The sequence below is a fragment of the Natator depressus genome, chromosome 5 (assembly GCF_965152275.1).
Source record: "Natator depressus isolate rNatDep1 chromosome 5, rNatDep2.hap1, whole genome shotgun sequence".
In the NCBI taxonomy this organism is placed as follows: Eukaryota; Metazoa; Chordata; order Testudines; family Cheloniidae; genus Natator; species Natator depressus.
In genome coordinates, this window is record NC_134238.1 from 60,283,045 (window position 1) to 60,307,172 (window position 24,128).

The following is a 24,128-nucleotide window of genomic DNA, read 5'->3' on the forward strand; positions in this document are numbered from 1 at the left end:
AATAAATAACACTTCCTTATTTACTTTATCCACAACAGTCATGATTTTATAGACTTCAGTTATATCCCCCCTTAGTTGTCTCTTTTCCAAGCTGAAAAGTCCCAGTCTTATTAATCTCTCCTCATACGGAAGCTGTTCCATACCACTAATCATTTTTGTTTCCCATTTCTGAACCTTTTCCAATTCCAATATATCTTTTTTTGAGCTGGGGCGACCACATTTACACGCCGTATACAAGATGTGGGCACACCATGGATTTATATAGAGGCAATATGATATTTTCTGTCTTATTATCTATCCCTTTCTTCATGATTCCCAACATTTTGCTTTTTTGACTGCCGCTACGCATTGAGTGGATGTTTTCAGAGAAATATCCACAGTGACTCCAAGATCCTTCTTGAGTGGTAACAGCTAATTTAGACCCCATCATTTTATATGTATACGTGGGATTATGTTTCCCAATGTGCATTACTTTGCATTTATCAGCATTGAATTTCATCTGCCATTTTGTTGCCCGGTCACCCAGTTTTGAGAGATTCTTTTGTAGCTCTTTGCAGTCTGCCTGGGACTTAACTGTCTTGAGTAGATTTGTATCGTCAGCAAATTTTGCCACCTCACGTTTACCCATTTTTCCAGATCATTTATGAATATGTTGAATAGGACTGGTCCTGGACCATTAAAGTTAATGGAAAGACACTGAAACTAAAAAGAAAACCCTAGTCTTGCAAAATTAAGGAAGGAGGAAGTTTTCCCTGCTTTGTGTAACCATGAATTGCCATAGTCTCAGAGTGTGAGAGAACAAAAACTGCAAACCCTTTTAAAAGAGAACATGTTTAAAGTGAAGCATATCCAAAAACTGAGGACTAGCATCTAACCAAGCTGCTGTCTGAAACACTGGATCGTCTCTAAGACAGAGGGCATGTTGGGAAACTGTTCAGAGGCAATAGGTAGGGAGTATTCGAGAAGGGAGTTTAACAAATATAGAATTATAAAGCCTGAGGTTGTGTATTCATGTTTATTTTCTGTGTAACTTGTATGTGTTTGCTTTTTCTTACTATTTCATCTTTGAAGCTGTGATTTTTCTATTAAATAACCGTTTTGTTTCTTTTTACCCTAAGCAGGTCTATATTGTGCAATCTCGGTGGAGGGTCCCTGCCCAAGTGGACTGATAACAGGGGGGCATATTTCCTTCCTTCAGGGATGATGAACCAGAAGGGAAATGTCTGAATGCCTTGTTGTTAAGAACTCAGGGAATAGATTTGGGGAGACTCATGACCAGAAAGGCTATTGGGGTCACTCTGCTATCAGTAACTGAGCGGGTGGAAGTCTGGGTGAGGCGTTGATTCTTATTCTTGTCTACTGAGATCTGTCAGCTCTGAGCCATAGCATTAAGGCACCCAAATTTTCAAGGCAGGTGGTGATAGAACCCTTTACTTGTCTGGGTGATCCCCCAAATGTCACAAACACCTTTCTGCTAAAGATCGTGAAATGCTTTAGAAACTTCACCACATGCTTTTGAGGTCATTTAGGAACATTCTGTATCTGATCACAGTGACCCTGCCTCTTCCAGTTTGCCAGTGATGCCTGTCTTGATGACTCATTGGCTGTGCTTTGAATCCAGCGTGGAACATACAGATGGAACACACATCCTGGGCTAATATACGAATCAAAATTTTAAAATGTTTGTCCTATCATGCTGTGTGCTAGCCTTGCTCACTGACTACATAATCTCATTGATGTAAACTTGGTCCCTATCCTCACCTTCACACTGCTTTGTGACCCACATTATTGGATCATATTTGAAAGTAGATTGTACACTTGTTTTGAAGTAGGGGTGTGTCTTATTTTTTTCTATGAGCCACTGAACAGAGTTGAATGCTCTGTGGTGTGTTATATAGGGATCACATCACCAAGCACTGAAATGGGTTGGAACATGTCAGGTGTTTAACAGTGCTCAGCAGAAAACTGTATCCAGTTGCATCTACATGGGAAATTTGTAGCAGAATGTAACTAATTTACTTTGAATTTGTCCAGGACATTGGGACTAACTGCTGTGCTTCCAAAGAGTGACTTTTTAATGACTGACCCAGTTCTTCATCTTATCCAATAGACTAGAGTATCAATTTTTTGATATTGTGGACAGTGACAGCTGCTGGAAGCCAGTTGCAGCTCCCAGGTCCCTGACTGTCAGGCTCCAGCAGTTAAGAAGGCACTTTGTTGCTGTAACTTCCACCTCTGATGTAAGCTCTGTAGTGCCACAAGGAGATCAGGTGTAGGGGAGCTTAGCTATAGCACACCCCCTTCTTCTACTGACTGACTCCTATCAGACCTTCAGCTCACCCAATAAGATCTCCTTCCTGCTTATGCCAGAGATATGCAGCTGGTGTAGGAGGCACATATACTGCCTCCTCCATCTTTACACCAACAGAGATCTCTCTCTCACACTCTCACACTCACACACACACACACACACACACACACACACACACACACACGCGAAAACAGCGACCAATTTAAGTTCATTTTGCAGAACCTGAGCATCAGAGGAGTTTAACACATTTGGATAGACTCTTCAATGTTACAAACATAAATCATGACGCTTTTCAGGTGTTTGAAAAAATTCAGTACTTATATCAAAAGGAAATAATGAGGAAGGTTATAATGTAGGCATTGGCCAAAATTTCCCAATCACCACTGCTGCTTGTCGGATAGCTGCTACCCTTCCATCAAAGTACTGTAGTGACTACATTTTAGCAATGTTGTATATTTATAATCGTGAGGCCCTTTTGAATGAAAGGTTGTCATAAACATAGAGATAAGGGTAGCATAAAATCCCTCCAGGGCAGCTCTACTGAATCGCTTTACCTGTAAGGAGTTAAGAAACTCAGTAAGCTAGTTGGCACCTGACCAGAAGGACCAATGAGGAAAGAAGATACTTTCAAATCTGGGTGCGGGGGGGAGGATTTGTTTGTGACTCTCTTTGTTTGCTCCCTCTCCGGGCAGAGAGAGAGAGACCAAGCAGGTACAATATCTCCTGAAAATATGCCTGAAATGAACCATCTAAAATTACAAAAATTGTAAGGCAAGGAAATGCATTAGGTTATCTTTTGTTTTGGCTTGTGAATTTTCCCTATACTAAAGAGGTAGTTTCATTTCTGTTTTGTAACTGTGAAGCTGAGCCAGAGGGGAATCCTTTGTGTTCTAAATCTTTTTATTTACCCTGTAAAGTTACCTTCCATCCTGATTTTGCAGGTGTGATTCTTTTACTTTTTCTTTGTAAATAAAATTCTTCTTTTAAAAACCTGGTTGATTTTCAGTGTCCTAAAGAAAAGGTTTGATCTGTGCTCACATTGCTAACCAACTGGTTGGTATATTATTCTCAAGCCTCCCCAGGAAAGGGGGGAAGGAGCTTTGGGGAATATTTTGGGGGAATAGGGACTCCAAGTGACCCTTTGCTGAATTTTTGTGTAAATCACTTGGTCGTGGCAGCAATACCGTCCCAGGACAAGGAAAGGAATTTGTGCCGTGGGGAAGTTTTTAACTTAAGATGGTAGAATATAAGCTTAGGGAGTCTTTCATGCGGGTCCCCACATCTGTACCCCAGAGATCAGAGTGACAAGGGTGCTATAGACATGTAAGAATTTTATTTAAAATATTTCAGTTACTTGAGTGGCCTTTTATATGTTTTCACTTATACAATAGTAATGATTCCAGCTCTTAAGATTTTCTCTTCATTATTAAGCAACATTATATTTCTGTCCTTTATCTCTTCATTGTTTGTTTCCGCTCTCTAAGTTGTTATCTTTGGAGTATCATCTGTCAGCAAAGGAGGTATAATCCTACTTCTTACTCATTACGAGTGTTATAAACAATTGTTTAAGATTCATTTCAAAACTTTTAAATTCTTGTTAGTAACTCATTTTCCACCTGAACTCTGACATCTGATTATTAAGTCTTTGTTTACAGTTTGTGAATCTCTCATGTCTTCTTTGCAGAGAAGATGACCCCTTTAAACAAATCGTCTGATTTCTTACTGTGGTTTAATTAAAATTATATGATGTATTATAGCAGAAAATACATATTTCTGCCTTCAATTGGTTTAACACTCCATTAGTATTTACTCTTCCTTTCAATCTGTGGATAAAAATATAGTTAATGGTGCATTTTATGGGGCATAGAGATTGCCCCATTTATTTCTCCGTCATCCTTTTTGTTGTAGCAATCCTTTCTCTTTCTCTCTCTCTCTCTTTCTGCCTGAAGATTTGTTTTCCTTTGGGACCTGTCAATACTTCTCCCCACTGCTCTAGTACTGGAGAGTGACCTGTTCCATTCCTTTTCTCCCAACCCCAAACTAACTTTATCTGGATGGTCAGACTGGCCTATATATATATATATATATATATATATATATATATATATATAATTAATTATCAGTGTTATATTTTAAGTTCTATATTACATTAAATATAGTAAGCAATGTGCACAAAAAAATCTAAACCATAATTGCACACACCTCTTTGTACAGGCAATGGATGCCTAACTGTACAGTATGCAAGAAAGGGGTGGCAAAAATCAAACTGACCCCTTAAGTCCTCCAAACCAACCCCTGCCAGCAGAAATCCTAGTTCTTTTCTTCTTCTAGGAAACAGGCAGGCTCTCCTGTAGGCATCAAGTAAGGGAAGGAGCAGCTTAACCAAGTTCATAGAGCACTTACCTCAGAGCCTTGAGTCAGAGCAACCAAACTTAGTCAGAAAACAAGTCTCTAAGGCCCAGGTTCAGCTAGTGTCCCAGGTCCTGTAACCTATAGCAGCCAGCTTGGCTTCTCATCCCTTTCTGTCTTACTCAGCTTTCTTTTATTTATATACAGTCCCGAGGTAGGACAGCATGCTTTTTCATTGCCCTCCTGCCTGTTTTGGCCATAAATGGAAGACTGTCCTATAAAGGGGTAGTACTCCCCATCACACTGATATTTTGAAAATTAGGTTCAATAAATATTATATCTCCTACTGAGATAAATTGTGATGATTAATCTTGTTAAAATGGTTGTGATTAATTCAGTTAAGCATAACAAACATTTGTTTATCTTGGAAGTGCAGATAACTACACAGGATTTAAAAAGACCTAAAATTGTTTTATTGATAAAAATGAGATACAAAGGTTTTGCTAAAAGTTAAGAACTTATTTGTAAAATTCCAAATGAGGAGGAAAAAGTACATGAATGTTCTTTAAAATATAATTGGCACTATACTTTAACAAAACTATATGGCTAAAGTCCTGAGGAATCTGCTGCTACATACTTTCTTTTATCATTCCTTGAATGACATGTAAGTTTCTAAGATGGAGTGGCACTCTCCAATCTTTGTTTATGATACTTCTGGTGTCATTTCCTTTCTCTGCCAGAATGATACATCTGTAGATCAAATTTCTCAGGATTTTAGAGATTCATTAATTGTAATTGTCTGAAAATCTGGCTCAAAACATATTTGATCATGAAAGTTGTTTCATTTATGCCTCTTGGGGCTCCATTGCCGCCTCCACCTTTCTCTGATAATGTTATCATCTGGAGTCAGCGGGGTTGCACAGGGAAAGTCAGCAGAGGATTTGGTCCAAAGTGGCAGTGTTACAAAAAGTGGTATAGTAGAATCCAAAATAAAACGGTATGGTTTCAAAAGATGTGATGCTCTAGGTGGTTGAAACGGTCCAGTGGAAAATAAGTTTACATAATAAAATTTCAAGATTAGATGCAGCAGGTAGAATGAGCAATGAAGCCATAGCAAAAAGTGAAGAGAATCCGTTAAGTGAAGATATGACAACAGGGTTTGGAAGTGCTGTGTCTAAATGTTCATTTGCCAAAGTAGAACTGGGAGATGGATCAGAGGCAGGAGAAAGAGCCCTATGGCATGAAATGACCAGGAATAAGAAAAAAAAGATTCAGAATTGGAAAAATATTAACTAAAGCAATGAATATATAGTTTAGCTCTTGGTTATTTGAATCTAATAACACTAATATTATATATAGAAATATGTAAATGAAATGAAGTTGCAAATTTAGAAAGATGTTTAGATATTTTAAAACTGAGGTGATGTTACTAGATGTTTAGTTGCATGAAAAGAGAAGGAAATGCTTTCCACCCAATGCAGTCTTGTATTTTCAGTAACCGTGTGGAAGCTTGGACAAGGGATGTTGATTTCCTGCTCAGACAAGAAGGCAGACCCATGGTGAATCTTACTGGCAACAAGACATTTATGAGAGTGATGGAAGAAGATTGGCAGAATACTGATAAAGCAACAAGTTGGATAAGGAAAGAAGCCACTAGCTTTAATCAACCATTTGTTCTTTACTTGGGGTTAAATTTACCACATCCATACCCATCACCCTCTACAGGGGAAAATTTTGGGTCTTCTACATTTCTGACATCTCCCTATTGGCTTGAAAAGGTATGTGAAAATGTATAGAAACTTAAATCAAAATGAATTTGTAACTGCATTTAGTATGTACATTACCTTATTTCGCACATTATATAATTCACATCAGACTTGGGCTCAGGCCTATTCTGATATTATAGTGCACTGTAAGGGCATCTGTGGATGAGATGTTAAGCACACTTCTTAAGGTTACCCAGGTAGAAGTGAAAAAAGGAGACAACTCCAGTCTCTCTTGGCCAATATTCCCTGACTCGGTAAAACCATTTCTGATTCCAAAAGGAGCGTATATTAAACTGGACACTTAATGGTGTTTGTCTGTACAAACTTTGCACTCCTAGTCTCTAGCTCATTGTTTTATAAAGCATTTGGTAGCAACTTGAGCACAAGAGATGCTATATAAATCAAATTGTCTGAATTCTGTGCTGACAGGTTGATCTTAACCCAGAATGGCTGCAAAGGTGCTAAATCAATGCCTTGCACAATGCACATTTTTGTCTTTTCTGTTACCTGATGCTTTGATTACTAATCTAGCTCTTTCAGTTTTTCATTCTAATGCTAAGAAAAATCTACCTGATTCCATGTGTAGGAAATCAGCAGATTCCTTCTCCCAGAGAGAATGGTGTGAACAATTTCTGTTTATCTGCCTCTTGTATTGTCCACAAATGCAGTCTTACTATTGTCACAAAACTCTCTCGATTAGTTACCATGGCTCCCACTGCCTAAATGACAACAAGATTTCACACAATCCAGTAACTCAGCAGTAGGCTTTGAAGAGACTTTACATTTATCTGCCCAGTCTTTACTACTGGGGTGCTGTAAAGTCAGTTTACCTATGTAATTTGATGGGCCACCTCTTACCATAATATCTGATACCCTTTCAAGCATTTAAAAATAGAAATAACAATCACACTCTTTCTTCATTCTTTACCTAGGAAAAAGTAGTTAGATTACGATGAGGTTTTTTTAAATTTTTCAAAAATGTATTATTTTATTTTGAGTTGTATGTGAGAGCACCATGTTAAGGGAAAGCAAAGTCAACGAGATTTTTACTCTTGTTTTTACATTTACTTTTGAATGCAGGAAGGCCTGTGGTCATTCTGATCTGTTACAGGAGGGAGTTACATAAGATAGGGCCAGCGCCTGTGAAGATTTTTTTTTTTTCCTGCTTTTACGAGCCACCCTCCATTTGTTGACTGTTTCATGGTTCCAGCTGAACACAGTTGTCATGGTTATGAGGAAAGACATGGTCTCTGAAGTAGCTAGGAGCAATCTCATGGAGATCGTTGAATATAAGGACAGAGACCTTGAATTAAATTCTATCTTCAAGGGGGAGCTACTGCAGAGTGAAGCATCAGCATGATGTTTCTGGTACCCTGTGTTGCTAAGCAGATGGTCTGCTGCATTTTGTAGGGAGTGATGCTTTTCCAGGGCACATGGCTTTGTTCCTAGATATGAGTTGCAACAGTCAAGCGTAGAGATCATTAATTTAATGGATCACTATTGTCAGGTCTAAGTTCTTTAGGAAGGAGTTTAATCTTCTGGCCAGTCACAGATGTTGACTTAATGTGAGGGCAGAGGTCCTTGAGTAATGGGGAATGTTCTAGAAGAACCACCTTGTTTGAGGAACTTCTCTCTCCCTACTGGAATTCCACTCTTGTCTGAATTCAGCTGGAGCCAGTTTCTCATTTCATTTAGACACTGAGAAAACTTGGAGCGGTTGCTGTTTACATTTAATGTCAAGGAGATAAAGAGCCAGGTGTTGTCAATGTATGCTGCTGGCATTTCAGACCTTGCTGTCTCACCAGCTCTTTTAATGACTTCATATAAATGTGTTGGATAATGTGGGAGAGAATACTGACTTTTGTGGGAGATGAGGGCTTTGGAGACGTTGGCATGAATGGCCATAATTTCTCTCGGGTTTGGTCTGAGAGGAAGAAGTTAAGGCATTTCAAAGTGTTTCTGTACCACTCAATAGCCTCTTAAAGGTGGGACAATAGTATTTCGTGGTTAAAGGTACCAATTGCTGCAGGGAGGTCTAACAGGTTGAGTGTGGATGTACTTCTCTTGTCTATGGACAAAGATTCATTCAGCAGAGAATTGCTATCTCTGCAACATGCCCTGGCTTGAAACAGAATACTGTCATCTGATAGGTGGAGTTGGAGGCTGGTTTTGTTCTCTTCTTAATTAGCCTGATAATAGTGTATTTAATCAAGAAAAGGTCATGGAAATGACATCCCAGTGACCAGTGGCAGCTGTGCAGAGTCTTTAGCACTAGCTAGAGTCTGGGGAGCTCTCTCCACTGCTGAAATCTTCTACCTCTGATGCCTCAGCTCCCCATCAGCATTAAATAAATGAGCAGTGGAGGCTCCAGATGTACCTTGCTTGTCCTCTCTCAGTCCCACAAATTCTGTCAAGATGCCGCTACCACTAGGAAACATACATACATATTTAGATTCTAAAGTCATTAGAGCCTGTGGAGTTTTCTCTCTTGTGGTATTTTCATCAAGAATAAAAAATAAATTCTGTTGATTTTGTTTCTTAGGATGATTTTTACATGCTGCTATAAATACTCACTGTACAAGCCCTGACACATCAGTTTTGTTAACTCATTTTGAGGTGCCAAGTGTTCCTAGCCCAGTCTCCATTGCCTTCCTATACTGCATCTAAGCCTCCCAGGACCTGCGACTACATTGTGACCTAGGACTTGTCAACCCTGCCTTCAGCTGTGATTATTAATTAGTAAGATCATGGACGAGTTAATAAACTACTTTACTTTGTTTTTCAAATCATAGAGGTTTCACATTGCCTAGTTTGTAATTCACAGTTCTAAATGTTTAGAAATAATTCTTGATCAGTAAAAACAAACATTTTAAAATCTGAGTCAAAAGGCAATGCTTATTTTTATATTCAGGGTCCAGTTTGCAAATGTGTGTGCCTAAATAGAACATCTCCATTATAGACCATGGCATTTAAATTGGCACAAGGCATCAAACTGGCCTAACTGCCAATCTGAGCATCCAAATGCCAGAATTTATATATCCAGTATATATTTGAAAATTAGACTACCCATGTGAATTCTTTTTCCAAGATACAAATTTCATGCCAGCTCTTCTGGAGATTTTCCCAGAAAGAGTAAATTGCCATGTTGATCTATTTTCCCAGATGATACCTAGTCCTTTGGAGGCACATGGTACAACATTTTTCTTTTATGTGGTGCTATGCCCACACTTCTGAGATTAGTTACTGAATATAGTTCTAAAAGACTGGGTCCTTTATCTGTCTTTTGAGATATCAGCTGGCAGGTCACATGCTGCTGGGTCCTACTCTAGTTTTCCAGCTGATTTTTACTGGTGTCCAGGCTCTTCTTTGCAAGGTGGTGTTTGGATATCTGTAAAAGTAACAGATAGTAAGCAGGTGCTGCATGGACCACGGTTTGAGAATTTCTGATTTAAACCCATTGTAAAGCATTAAACTCACTTGCCAAAATAACTTAATTTACTCTTGTTTTTAGGTGACATATGAAGCCATTAAAATTCCAAAATGGCCTCCTCTTTCAGACATGCACCCAGTAGATTATTATTCTTCTTACACCAAGAATTGCACTGGGCAGTTTACAAGGAAAGAAATCAGAGATATCAGAGCATTTTATTATGCCATGTGTGCTGAGACAGATGCCATGCTTGGTAGGTAATCTTCCAGAATAATAATACAGAAAAGAGATTTGAAGCTGTTAGTAGATAACTCTGATCAGACTAGCCTTTTGTAAAGAGTAACTCAAGGCAAAATAGCTTCCTACATATTGCATAAATGATGCATGTGCAAAAGAACTGGATGGCTTAGAATATTGCTGTCAGATTTGGAAGGATTAGAGTTTTGGGTGGTAAATGTTGATTTCACTGTACACATACAAACTGATGAAAAAATATTTCAATTGATGGTGATCAAAATTTACAGGTAAGCAAAGTAAGAAAAAACATGCTTGAGAACTTATTGAAGGTTGATTTTAAGGGTATATCTTTGTATATTTTGACATGTGATATGACAATTTCTATTTTATTGGTTGTAAACTTTTAACTTTTTGATATCGTTAAATAAATGCCTACGGGGGCCCCTTCCCCACTGTTTGACCCTCCCTATAATTTCTTGCAACTGTGAAATTATCCATAAAATCCATAAAAATAGAAAAAAATGCCTAAACAAACATCGACATTACCTGTTGAAGTTTTTTTTTTTTTTTTAAAAAATCGAGTTCTGCCAAGCCTACTAATGGACCATTTTACTGAGTGTTCTCACTTACCAGTGTGAATTCAGACCAGGATGGTAATTGTATGTTGAAAGATGTTAATAGCGTTAAGACCTGGTAAAAGTCAATGGATATGCTAAGCACCCTTCATTCAGGCTAAACAGTGGAGCAATTAAATAGCCCTTTGTTTAATGATGGCTGAAACAATAGAAGCAACTGCCCAAGACACAGACATCATGGCAATGCCAAAGTAGAAACTGAGCCATGTGACACAAGTGGCTTCCTGGCAAGCAATTCCAAATGTAGGGGCTGTGGGTATTGATTAAGTGTCCTTGTGTGTGAAGGAACCAGAAAAGAAGGGAGAAGGCAAGCAGACTACAAAGAAGCAGAGTGAGTGCGACCTTAAGAAGAAGTCATAAGAGATCTTTCGGGAAGAATACTGACTGAAAAGGCAAACTTAGATTTCTGCACTAGGAGATTGCCTCCTGATTGTTTTCTACTGTGTTCAAGGAAACAGAACTTTGGTGCAATCCTATTTATTTACAAAGATTCTACACAAACAGACACCTGACTCCTCTCATTATTTCTTCTCCGAATGGAAACAACCTAGCAAGGCCCCAAATATTAGCTAACTGCTTGAGCTAACAGGTAGCAATTGTGACTATGAAGTAGACAACAAAATGACCTATGCAAGGCTCCCATGTTTGTCCCTGGATATAATAGCAACATATTGAAAATTACAAGAAAAAATAAGTTAAATCTAAATAAGCATGCAAAGTTTTCCATGGTTTGTTTTAAGATATACATATATGCAAATCCGCCTTAATTTACTGTGTTTTGTTTCTTCATTTTAAAAAGTGATATCTAAAGAACAAGAATTCTCAATAAATAGAAGAGTTACTTAAATGATTTTTGTGATGTTAGAATGATTAGGTCATATATAAATGCAAAGGACCAATCCTGTGGGTCACACAGGCCTCTCATGGAGAAGTAATCAGTCCTCCCAGGACCTCTGATCCTGAAGCGATCATGCTGCTGCAATACATGGCGCAGGGTAACTTTCGACTAGAGCCCCTTTTCTGTAAGGTATTGAAGTATGTACATAATTTTAAGCATGTGAGTAGTCTCATTAAAGTCAGTGGGATTACTCATGCTTAAAGTTATGCATATGTAGGTAACTTGCTGAACCATGGCCATCCCTTCTACCGTGCTTCCATTGATCCTGCCCCTCTTTCTCTCTCCGTTGCACAAATTTGAGGCTGCAGTAGCTCCTGTGGAAATACATGCACAAGAGAGAATGAAAAGTCCAGTGACTGGGATAGAGTGAGGGCTCAGTCAGGACCCCCAATATCCAGTGCTTTTTGGTGGGGGCCTCTGCTGTCCCAATTGCCCTTGGTATTGTTAGCTGCAATGGGATCCCATCCAGAACTGTGGGTGGCCTCCTTTGTGAGGAGGGAGTGCCTCTCATCCCTTCAAGATGTCCTTGGTGGTGGTTCAGCCCCATCTCCGAGGCTGGAATTCACAGTCCCCAGCAATCTCAGACTATAATGGATATTGCAGTGAGGGGTGAAGTCTCAGGCTTTGCTTTCAGTGGGAAGGAAAGGAGCTCCAAGGCCTTTGAACAGCACCCCAGTTGCTAGTGAGGGCCCGCTCCCCTCAGGATTTGCATGCTGCTCTGCAGGTGCAGAAGCTTAACATAGTATCTGAACATACTTTTTTCAAGTCTCTCTTTTGTTGCAGGTCAGATCATTTCAGCTCTAAGTGATACAGGACTTCTTAAAAGAACCATTGTTATATTCACAGCAGATCATGGAGAACTTGCTATGGAACATCAGCAGTTTTATAAAATGAGCATGTATGAAGCAAGTTCCCATGTTCCTCTTCTAGTTATGGGGCCAAGCATTAAAGCTCATCATAACCTATCAAATGTGGTATCTCTTGTAGATATTTATCCAACTATGCTTGGTAAGTAACTTGATTCTATTTGAAATAACTGAAACTTTGAGATTTGGGTATGAATTGGTGGTGGCAATAGTAATAGCATTATGTTTAGGGTTCTGTTGTGATAGGTGATATACTAACATAGTAAGATATGATGCCCGCTCTGAAGAGTTTACAATCAGATTTAACACAAGATCAACAAGTGGTGTAGGGATTAAATAGAGGGATTGGAAGAAGTGGGATAAGGGTAACCGTGATAGGAACATGTGGTCACAAAGACTAGCAATGGATGCAATCCATTCGTTTCAGGTATTTACATTTTTTCCTCTTTTTTTTTTAGTCTTAAGATGTAAACACACAAGAAATGTTATGGATCTCAGTAATCCCTACTACCTACCTACTTGACCATTGACTGTAAGCATCACAGTACAAGTGGGTCCTGAGAAGGGATTTCAAGTCAAAGTCAAGGTAGCGGCTTTACTTACTAGTTTGAGGACGATATTCCATTTATAAAGGGCAGCATGGCAGAAATGTAAAGGAACTTGTGAAAGAAGTGGACTAATAGAAGATTGAGGTGGGCATCATGAGCTGAGAGGAAGGTCCAGGGGTGATGTAGTAAAACCACAAGAGTGGCTAACTGGGAGGCATAGTATTATGAAGCTTCTTGAAGATGAGGACAAGAACAGAATTATCAGACGCAGATGAATATGATTTGCTGGGGAAGAGTCAGCACAGCTTTTGTAAAGGGAAATCATACCTCAGTCATTTATTAAAATTCTTTGAGGGTGTCAACAATCATGTGGATAAGGGTGATCCAGTCAATATAGTGTACTTGGATTTTCAGAAAGCCTTTGATAAGGTCTCACACCAAAGGCTCTTAAGGAAACTAAGTAGTCATGGGATAAGAGAGAAGGTCCTCTCGGATCAGTAATTGGTTAAAAGATAGGAAACAAAGGATAGGGATAAATAGTTTTCACAATGGAATGAGGTAATTAGCGGGGTCCCTCAAGGATCTGTAGTGGGACAAATGCTATTCAACATGTTCATCTGGAAAACAGAGTGAACACCAAAGTAGCAAAGTTTGCTGATACAAAATACTCAAGATAGTTAAGTCCAAAGCTGACTGCCAAGAGTTATAGGGGGATCTCACAAAACTGGATGACTAGGCAACAAAGGGCAGATGAATAATAGAAGTGTAGGACTGGAAGGGACCTCAATAGATCATCTATTCCAGTCCCCTGCACTCAAGGCAGGACTAAGTATTGTCTAGAGACTATCCCTGACAGGTGGCTGTCTAACCTGTTCTTAAAAGCTTCTAATGACAGAGATTCCCCAACCTCCCTAGGCACTTTATTCAAATTCAGTGTTAAGTGCAAAGTAGTGCACACTGTAGTTGGGATGATTTTTTCCTCATGGGTTCTAAAATAGCTGTCACCACTGAAGAACGCGGTTGGAATCATTGTAGATAGTTCTCTGAAAAAGTCAGCTTAATGTGCAGCAGTGGTCAAAAAGGCTAACAATGTTAGGAACCATTAGGAAAGGGATAGCAAATATCATAATGCCACTATATAAAATCCATTGTACACCCACACCATGAATATTATGTACAGTTCTGGTCACCCCATCTCAAAAAGGTTGTAGGAGAACCTGGAAAAGGTTCAGTGAATGGCAACAGAGATGATCATGGGTATGTTATGGCTTCTATAGGAGGACAGACTAATAAGATTCAGGCTGTTCAGTTTAGAAAGGAGACTATTAACAGGGGATGTGATAGAGGTCTATAAAATCATGAATGGTGTGGAAAGAGTGAATAGGAAAGTGTTATTTACTCTTTCCAACAATATAAAAACTGCACATTGTTCCCCAAATCCTCCTACCATCCACAGTCAAAACCCTTAAACATGTATAGATGCACACTGAATCCATACTTAGTGCTCGCCTGGGGATGTTGGGCAAAGCACATGTTGGGCTTTGAGCTACACCTCTACTCATCCATTTTGTAGTGTGGGTACAGCAAAAGCAAAAGTACCTGGGATTGTGTTTAGATAAGCCTCCACTGCCATTCCCACAATTCCCAGTACCTGCATGCTCTGGCCCTTTAACCTACCCACTTCATTGTCACCCACTATGTACCAGATGCAACTGCTGGTTTATACACAGTTGCTCGGCATTTAACCCTTCATTTCCATGCGACCTGCTTGTTTCTGCACAGCTCAACTGTGCCTAATAGGAAGAGGCACATCATCAGCATCATGTTAGTTGGCTGCAGGAGTACTCCAGAGTTCTGGTTAACCTCTAGTGTGAGTACAGCAAGCGTTATGAGTTTGGGAGGAGTATCCAGAACATCCACGTATGAGAGCATCATGAAGAAGCTGTCAGAGATGGGCCTAACTGGATTGGTGTGCAGCACAGGGAGCACATCAAGCACTTAAAGCTGAGGATGGCAACAGCAGATCTGGCAACTCCCTATCTATATGCCCTTTCTACAAGGAGTTTGGACCGGGTGCTTGCCACTGCCCTGAGCTCAGAGCCCACCGTCCTTCTTGACATACTTCCGAATGCAGATCATCTTACTTTCAGACCAGAGGAAGGGGGTAAAAACTCTGGGGATGGCACTGGCTGACATCACAATGAACTCCCATAAACAGATTGTGGAGCAGGAAGCCCAGGATCAGTCCATGTGGCCGGATGGGTGAGTGGGTGTCCTGGGTGAATTTTCAGAGGATCTGTTCTGAGATCGGCCCAGGGAACAGTCCGGAGAGGAAGCAATGCGGGACCAGGAATTGGATCCATAGTCTGGTAAGTGCAACCCATCAACTTTATAATTACCATGTGGGAAATTGTAGCATAAGAGTGGGATTTCAGGATTATGACCAATAAAATCATTGTTATGGAGGATATTACATGGGATGGGTTTATCTTTGGGTGAGGGCAAAAGCCACCCTGCTTTCTCCGCATCGTGTGTGATCTAAAGTGATTCTAAGTATTGCCCGGGGTGGGAGGGTGATTTAAACATATATCTAGTGATTCTTAACTATTTTTTAAAAAGAGTAATAGCAAATTATGAACAGTAACAGGCTTAGCAAGCATGATTACATATCTTTCAGTATACCACTGTCTGCAACTCAATCACCCCAGTAGCATTAAAGCATTGTCCCGGACAGTATGGATTATAAATCCCACTGGCTGCATTAAGTACTAAAGTCCCTTGTGGACTTCAGTGCTTGGCTGTCTGGTTCTGTCCATTCACAGCACGCTGTCTGGGCTGGGGTTGGGAGTGAAAATCAGTTCTGCTCTTCAGAACTCTCTGCATCCTACTTCAGCCTCCTGATAACATTTGCCTGAATTTTCCCCCACTTCTGGAAGATGCTTGAGAATTTTTCATACAGGAGAAATTCAAGCGGGTTTGTAAAATTCCTGGGTAGGCAAACTTCCAGTGGCTGCCTACATAACTAACCAACCCTGTCCATGCTTTGATCTGCTGTTCAATCACCAGGCAACCACAAAAATCTCCCTTGCTTAGATAGATGGGTTTCTGCATGCAGCCTGCAAAATTTGTTTGTCTTTCCAAATAATAATATCCTCCAAGGCTTCCCTGGCCTGAAAGAATATTGAAACTACTACTGGTAACAGAGCCCTTCCCTCACAACCACCTCCTGACATTTTTTGTAAAATAACAGTTAAATCTGAAAATCTTACCATGGTTTGTCTTTTGTCTGGGAATGTTGCTAGAAGAAGCTTCTGAATACATCAGTGTATGAAGATGATGAAATAAAAGCATACCAGGTTGAAAAAAGTTTCAAACCTTGGCCTCATTTTGATGCAAAACATAAAGTGGGATGGATTCTTTTCTTTCTCCCAGCCCGCTGCCTCCCTTGAAAAAAGTAATAAGCTCTTTCATTTTCTTGACAGGCATTTCCACTTCAGCTGTACCAACATTACCACACTGGACTCTTGGGGATAGAACCCTTAACCAGCATAGGAAGAAAAAAAGGTCAGATGAGATGTTCTGTGACATGCGGTACAAGAGAGAAAAATACCAAAAAGCAGAGGAGTGGGAAGAAAGAATGCTCACCCAATTCCTCAGACATGACCAGAGGAATAGGGCTCAAGCCTAGCTTCTGTTAGACCGACAGTTCAGCATGATGGCCAATAGGGTGCAGCTGCCAGTATCCGCACCACAGCCACCTTCATTTCCAGCTCTGCTGTTGGCTTCTGTACCATCACCAGTGCTTGCAGACTCTTCTCTGTGGTACCACATCTTGCAGCCAGTGCAGCGACTGGCAAACTCAAACTGACCAACCAGTGACCAGCTCTACGAATTGGAATGGGCAGATGTACTCTATGTACTCCACCCCTGTACAGTGCAGTCACCATGTTTGGCCGGGAGGAGAAAAACAGGAGGCACACTTGACATCCAATTCCACTACCAGCAAGACTGACTGTGGAGCTTGGACTTCAGTTAATTGTACTGTTTCACAAACCATTAGCATTTTATTTAATTTTGCACATTTGTCAATAATTGTTTATGGCCAGTGAACTGGTATGCTTGCAATGGCTTTACTATTACTTTGTTTTGTTTTCTTTGGGTTTTGTTAATAAATGGTTTGGTCGCACAATTAATTGGTGTGTGTGAGTGCATGGAAAAGGAGGAAGAGTCAGGAAGTTGTCTCCAAAGCTTTTGATAAAGTATCAGTCTCTTATCACATAAAGCCAATATTAAATATACAATAGCAAACCAGGTTATACATCAGTACAGAGCCTTTCTGCATCACAGGTCCCCAGCGCAGCATCACTGGTCCATATCCACTCACCCTGAGATGCTAGGATGTGGCACGTAAGGCATCCCCATTTTCTTATGCTTGCCTGGACCCATTCCTGGTGCTGATCAATGCACTTTCTGGTTTCATATATCAAGTCTGCATATATCAAGTGTCTTAAGACTGTTCCATGTGAAAATTCTTTCTTTTAGCCTTGCAGTGTTGTGTAGGGCACAGCAGGCCACAATAATTTTGAATGGTATTGGCCACACAGGCATCCAAATGTTTTTTGGCAATGCCATCTTGCCTTCTGCCTGCCAAATGTGCACTCCACCACTATCCTGTAACAGCTAAGCATATAATTAAACCTTCTTCCGCCAGGTCCTCTGAGGTCAGGGTATGGTTTCATGAATCATGGTAAGAAAGGTTTAGCAGGTTCCCCTAAAATAAAAGTCGACAGACACCCCATTGGTAACCATGCCATTTAGAAGGAATAAGGTCCCTGCTTGTGCAAACAGGGTATTGAGGATATCTGGTGTTTACCTAGCATCATGCACCTGTCCTGTATTTCCCATGTTGATGAACCTGCCGTTGTGGTAGTCCAAAGCCTGTAGAACCAGGGAGTAGTATCCTTTGTGGATGACATTCACTTGCCTCTTTTGGCAGGCAAACTATGGGCACATGCATGCCCTCAACGGTCTCAGCAGTTTGGGAGCCCCATTCTCTGAAAGCCAGCTATTATTTCAGACACATTAATTATGCCCATTATCTGTGGGCATACTACTTGTGGACTGGTATGGCCTCCCTCATTTGCATGTCCTGGTGCTGGAGGGTCAAGGCAGGCTCCACACCCAACTCCATGAAGGTCTACAACTACTTTCAGAAGTGCTGGAACCACTACTGGTCATCCCAGGTCTGCATGGTGATCTGATACCACCACAATGTGCTACTTGTTCTGCACTGGAAGCCCCAGCCTACATTTGGGGAAACTGCTGCAGTTGCAATAAGAATCAGGTCTCTCCAGTCTGCCATGAATATAACCTCCTTTGGGTCTCACTGCCTTACATATTTCAGAAACTGCTGCTGAAATGTCATCCAGAATCTCACAGAACATGTACCCTGATGCATAAATACTTCAGCCACCACAGGAGCAGCTCAGTTGATGGAATCCATGACATGGCCCCCCAGCTAGAATGAACAGAAGTGACGAGTGTGCAGAGCTAAAAGTGCCTCAGCTAAGTGTGTTGGCAAGCTAAAACCACTTCCACTCAGGAGTCTGGGAAGAACAGAAATCCTGCCACAATACACCACAAATCCTAGAATAGCTCCAGTTGGTAAAGTGCTAAGAACCATGGGCTGTGTTCCCAGAAATCTTAGTGCCAAACACATGTAACTGCCATGCTAGTGTGGATTTGGCTACATGGGGTAATGGGCACATGGACACTCAGGCAGGCTTAGCTAACACGTGCCCATATGTGTGCAAACCAGGACACGGGCACTGTAGACATACCCATAGAGACAGGCTGAGATGCAGCATTAGATGAAGGGAAATAAGTCAGGAATGGGACAGTAGGTGGTAGGTGAAGTTACAGAGAAAGGTTATAGAAGGGACAAGAGTAGCCCTAGAAAGTTGTAGCCCTGTGAGACTCCACTAAAAGTGGAGGATGGGAGGAGGCAGATCCACTAGAATAGGTGCTTAGAACCAGAAGATAACTATGAAAGCCAAGGGAATAATTTCAATATTTCAAGAATAAGAGGATATAATTACTCCTTTTGACACTGTCAAAGGCCAACAAGGCTGAAGATGAAGTAGATCTGGCCATAAAAAAAAAACTTTGAAGATTTTGGTGAGAATAATTTTAGTGGAACAGAGGAGATAGAAACCAGATTGGAGAGGGTTTAGAGTAGAGATGAAGGAGATGAATTCAAGGCAATGGTTGTAGATGCCACATTCAGTGAAATTGGAGGAGAAAGAAAGAAAAGAGAAACATGCAATGTGGGAAGAGGCAGGTCTGGTCAAATGTGGGATTTTTGAGGAGAGAGGAGATGAAGGCACGCTTGTATTTTGAAGGAAAAGGCCAGAAGATGGAGGAAAGGAAGGCAAGCAGTGAGATTGGGAGCAAAGTAGGTCAGGAGTTATGAGAAGATGGGTTCACTGTGCAAGGTCCTGAACCTGAGCCTGCAGGCTGGTGGCACATCTACAATCTGCCTGACTGCTGTACTAGTGACCAGAGAATTGGGAGCCCTAAAGCCTTCCACTCCATTAACGGTACTGCCCACAGAAACCTGACTGGAGAATCTCTGGAGTCCCTGATAGGGCTGGGTTCACTAGTTAAGCCAGAAAGAGAGACTAGAAGTTGTCTGTGCAACAAAGTGGATCCTGGCTTGCTTCTGCTACAGACCCTGCCATCCACTGCCTCATTTCTGGCATAATCTGTGCTTCCTAACTTCAACCCAACCCTGTTCCCGGCTCCTGCCCTCAGCCTCATTCCGGTCCCTCAACTCTATTGCCCTAGTTTCTGACTGCTCCAGCTCTAACCTTATTCAGCTTTTTGGCTTCTGACTTAGTAGTGACTCTTGGCTTTAGTTTGTGTTTCCAGTCTGACCCCAGCTCTAATGCTAGGCTATGGTTCTATAGCTTCAGACTTTCAACTTTGACACCTGGCTCTGGATCTGCCTCTTGGCCTCTGGTTCCTGAACACTGCACCGACCACCAAACCAGACCACCCATGTCCTGGGCACTGACACCAGTCTTCCACAGACCCTGACACACTGGATCAAGCAGAGAGGTTAGAGGAGAGCAGATGAGACCTCAATGTTGAGCGAGCTTCTGTCTTGGTGAGTGGGAGAGTTGATATAGCTTTGAAGGTCAGACTTGACAGATGATGAAGCTGGTAGGATGAAAATGGTAGATGGTTATGAGATGGAGAGCCAGGTATCAAAGTCAGAGAGGAAAGTGAATGGGGAAGAGTGGGGTGGACTCTGACAGCAACATTGAGGGGAGAGGCGAGTCAGAATGTTGTCCCATGTTGTGAAAAGGGATAGGAGGAAACGGGTAGAACTGGCAAAGTTGTTGAGAGAGAAGAGAAAAGAAAGTACACAAAGATGAGAAAGCACCTCCTTATAGTCTGTTCTTTCTCTTCTGTTCTGCCACTTCCACTTCTCTCATGTCCTCCTATCCTTCTGCCCTCAACATATTTCTCGCATCTCATCTCACTGTTTTGTCGCCCTATCTCCTCTGCCCATTGTTGTCTTTTCCTTAATGAATTGCATATGTATTAAAAGTGCTGACCTGCCAACATTGTAAAGTGACTGTGTTCAAAGAACAGGTACAGCAACAGAAGCACAGTGCAAACACACCTAAATTTCCCTTTTAATTGGTCTCTGAAGAGACCCCATTCATGGGTGAGAAGATAGGTCAGTTTTCATGCTAAATGAAGCCTGGGACTCTCTTTAGTGCTAATTGTAATAGCAATTTTTGTGATCTGAACTGTTCTACTGTAGATACAGGGTGAGACCACCAACACATTTCATATTAGATCATCGAACAGCCATCAGATGGTACTGATAGTCCATTCCTACTGGAGACTGAAGTCTCTCAATCCTATGACCAGTCCCCTGTGTCATCCATTTCCACGATATGGTGCTTTTTGTAACATAGGAACCTGTTCAATAGGGATTAGACTATGACACGTAGACCTTGAAAACAGCCTTCAAATTATAACTTTTCAGTCATTTCACCTTGATTCAAATTCTAACTTGGGACTGTGGAGGAATTGACTCACTGCTGTCATCCCCCTCATGGCTGGATATGGTATGGTTGATCTGTCATACAGTGACGCCCTGCCAATGGCTGCTCCAGCCCTGTGGTGGTCTCTCTTGCGACTCAGCCCTGTGGCCAGGTCACACTTTAGTCCCGCTCCTTCTAGGGAACAGAACAACAGTCCAATGTCCACATGAAGGTCTTTGGCCCTGATTCTGGGCCCCATGGTCCTCACATTGTTCTCCCAAGGCTCTCCGTCATCATGTCTCCTACTCAGGGACTTCATGCCATCTTCCCTAGTAGTTGGTTTGAAAACCCACAGTGCTGGGTTCCAGTCCAGATACCCTACACCTGCAGTCAAGGTCAGCTCCCAGACTTCCTGCTGCTTCCTCCCTACACTTACCACATCCTCTTTTTTAGGGTGTCTCCCCACAACCTCTCTAAGTTCATCCTTCTTTTGGGACCTAGATTTGCAAGGCTTTCTCCCTTGGAATCCCCCCAACAAAATCTCAAACAAAGTACCAATTTAAATCAACTTCTGCCCTCCTTGGGCTTAATCCGTCATCCCTCTTATGTTTCCCTTATCAGTGCCTCACTGAATGCATCCCAGGAAGTCCCAATCCTGCCCTTTTATCAGGGCTTACCACTGGAGCTTGCTGCTCCATGTCTCTTCTGGCCTCCTGCCAGACTTCCCTATTCCAACTTTCCCCCTGGTCTTCCTACTTTACCCTCTCAGTCTCTCCACTCTAGAGTCCTAGAGAATGACTGCAGAGTTTCTGTCTGCAGCCCCCTTCTGGTCTGTATTTCCTTTGTTTGTAGTCATCTCTCAACTCCTTTCCTAGCTGGACTTCAGACATATTTAGGCCTGGTCCACAACCCAGATGCAGCCAGATGGCTTAATTGTCCTCTCAGGCCAACATCAGCCCTTTCAGAGCCAGGATAGGATATATACCATCTTAGGGACCAGATGTAAAAGAGCCTGTGTTCCAGATTTTGATCCCAAAAATATATTAACAGATTTTAAATCCCTCCCTTCTTGGTTGTGTCTGTCACTCCCTCCAAATAATTTATTGATCCAAGTGTTTTAAAATCCTTCCTTTTCAATCTCTCTTTTTGAAGTTTGTATTTTTAAAGCTCTCTCCTTCCTGTTCTCTCACTCTACTTCTGCCAATTCCTCCTTCCTGTAATCAGTTTATGTCAAAAATAGAAACATAAATGAAGAAGAATTAAATTATTCAGGTGACTAAGAAAAAAAATAAGGAAGAAGCATCTCAGTCATCTTTTAACCTTTCCTTTCTGGCAAGTGATGAAACAACCCATGCGTCTTTGGCCATTACAAATGTAATTGCTTGGCTTATATGGTCACAAGGAAATATCCTCTCTTCTCAAGATACCATCTTATCTAAATACTTTGTTTTCTGAGAAACTGGAGATTCACTCCTTGCCTGTCTGACTGATTTGAGGGTAAATTGCCCTCAGTACAGGATGGTACAGAAGGTCTTGAGTGACCCTGGCAGAAACTCTGTGTTAGGCATAATTTCCCTAAGATTGCAACTTTAGTTCCATCCTTTAACAGGGTGGGACATGCACTTCCCTCCAGGTAGCCTCAGCTTTGCTGGTCAGCATGGAGGTGGTTTGGGGGGTGTGGCCCAGCCCCATGGGGGAGGCTACAGCTATTGAAGATGTTAGCCTTGAACACTTCTTGATCTTAAAGGAATGCAGTGACTACCGTTCCCACTCCTTGCACAGAAGTGTAAGGGAGCAGGGCTTATATCCCTTTTGCACTCATTTAGGGCTGGGCATAGTCTGGCCCAAAGACTGTCGGTTACTGGTTTACAAAGATACCACTTTTCCTCCTACTGCTAAGTCCTACTGCTGCCTCCATGAAGCCGCCTGTTTACCATAGCAGGATGCAGATCTATAGACTGATGCACAGCCTACAGAAGCAATTTAACAAAGCTAGGAGAGGAGAAGAAAGATGTTAGATGCTAATAAGAAAAAAAATGTCACCAGTATGGGCTATATACATACAGTAAGTGCCATTAGCAAATGAAGTGACTACTCCATGTACCTGCAATAACCTGTGCATAAAACAGGAGATACACTACTACAGGCCACTGTGAAATGGAAAACACAGAGTTATTAATGACACATAGTATACTGTGTTTGGGGGTATGATAAAAATAGTACTACATTCTTAATAGACACTTTGGTGTTTAGATAGCATGGGTGATATTCTGTACTGTGCCTCCTAGAGTATCAATGCATCTTTGCGCACTCCTAATCTAGGCCTGCTCTGGTGGCTGGAGAGTCCCCTAGTATAACTTAGCTCTTGTGGGGAAGCCTGAGTTATGGCAGCCGACCTGGACTGCACCCTGCCCAGAATCTCTTTTGCACCATGTGCTGTTATGTTGCTTCCCAGGGTTATGACTCTGAGGCACCTAACTACTACTTGCCCTTAGTGTGAAGCAGTCTTGTCTGTGCCTGCTGAAACCAGCAGCCTCTGGCAGCACAAGCACTGACTTCCAGGTCTCTGCAGGCCTTACTTTCTCTGTGCAGGTAGTGATAGGCACACACCAACCACTTAGTTTCAGAGCACTCCTCTCAGTATCAAGGCCCTTAATCCACTGAATACTCACTCACAGAATTACCAGGCTCACAGCTCCCAAAGGAACAGTACACATCATCTTGTAACATGCAACCCTGGATCACCACTTCGGTTGATACCACAGCACTTAAACTTATTCTTGTTTTCACTATAAATATATCTATTATAAAAAAAAAACAGAGATTCAAGTGATAGTGAGTAAGAGAATTAGAAACAAATAACATATTAAACAAAATTATAACACCCTGCAGAGTGTATAACTAACAGATTAATTTCTTGTCTAAAGACGCTTGTCTCACCTAAAGTTCTCTCCAGTGTTTTCAACCAAGTCTGGTTGAGACCCTTTTTCATGAAGCAAAACTGCTGTCCTTTTTCTTCCTCAGTAAA

General features: G+C 41.4%; 1 protein-coding gene across 4 annotated transcripts in view; it reads left to right on the forward strand.

The window, feature by feature from the left end:
• ARSK (arylsulfatase family member K) overlaps positions 1 to 24,128 on the forward strand; it is a 61,534-nt gene that overhangs the window by 26,396 nt on the left and 11,010 nt on the right. For 3 of the 4 annotated variants that reach the window (XM_074952860.1, XM_074952859.1, XM_074952861.1), the window contains exons 4-6: positions 6,156 to 6,438; positions 9,938 to 10,109; positions 12,410 to 12,634. In XM_074952860.1, coding sequence (XP_074808961.1) covers positions 6,156 to 6,438; positions 9,938 to 10,109; positions 12,410 to 12,634 — 680 coding nt within the window. Of the gene's footprint in view, positions 1 to 6,155; positions 6,439 to 9,937; positions 10,110 to 12,409; positions 12,635 to 12,950; positions 13,797 to 24,128 lie in introns of those variants that run through there. The other variant, XM_074952862.1, reaches the window with a different exon arrangement.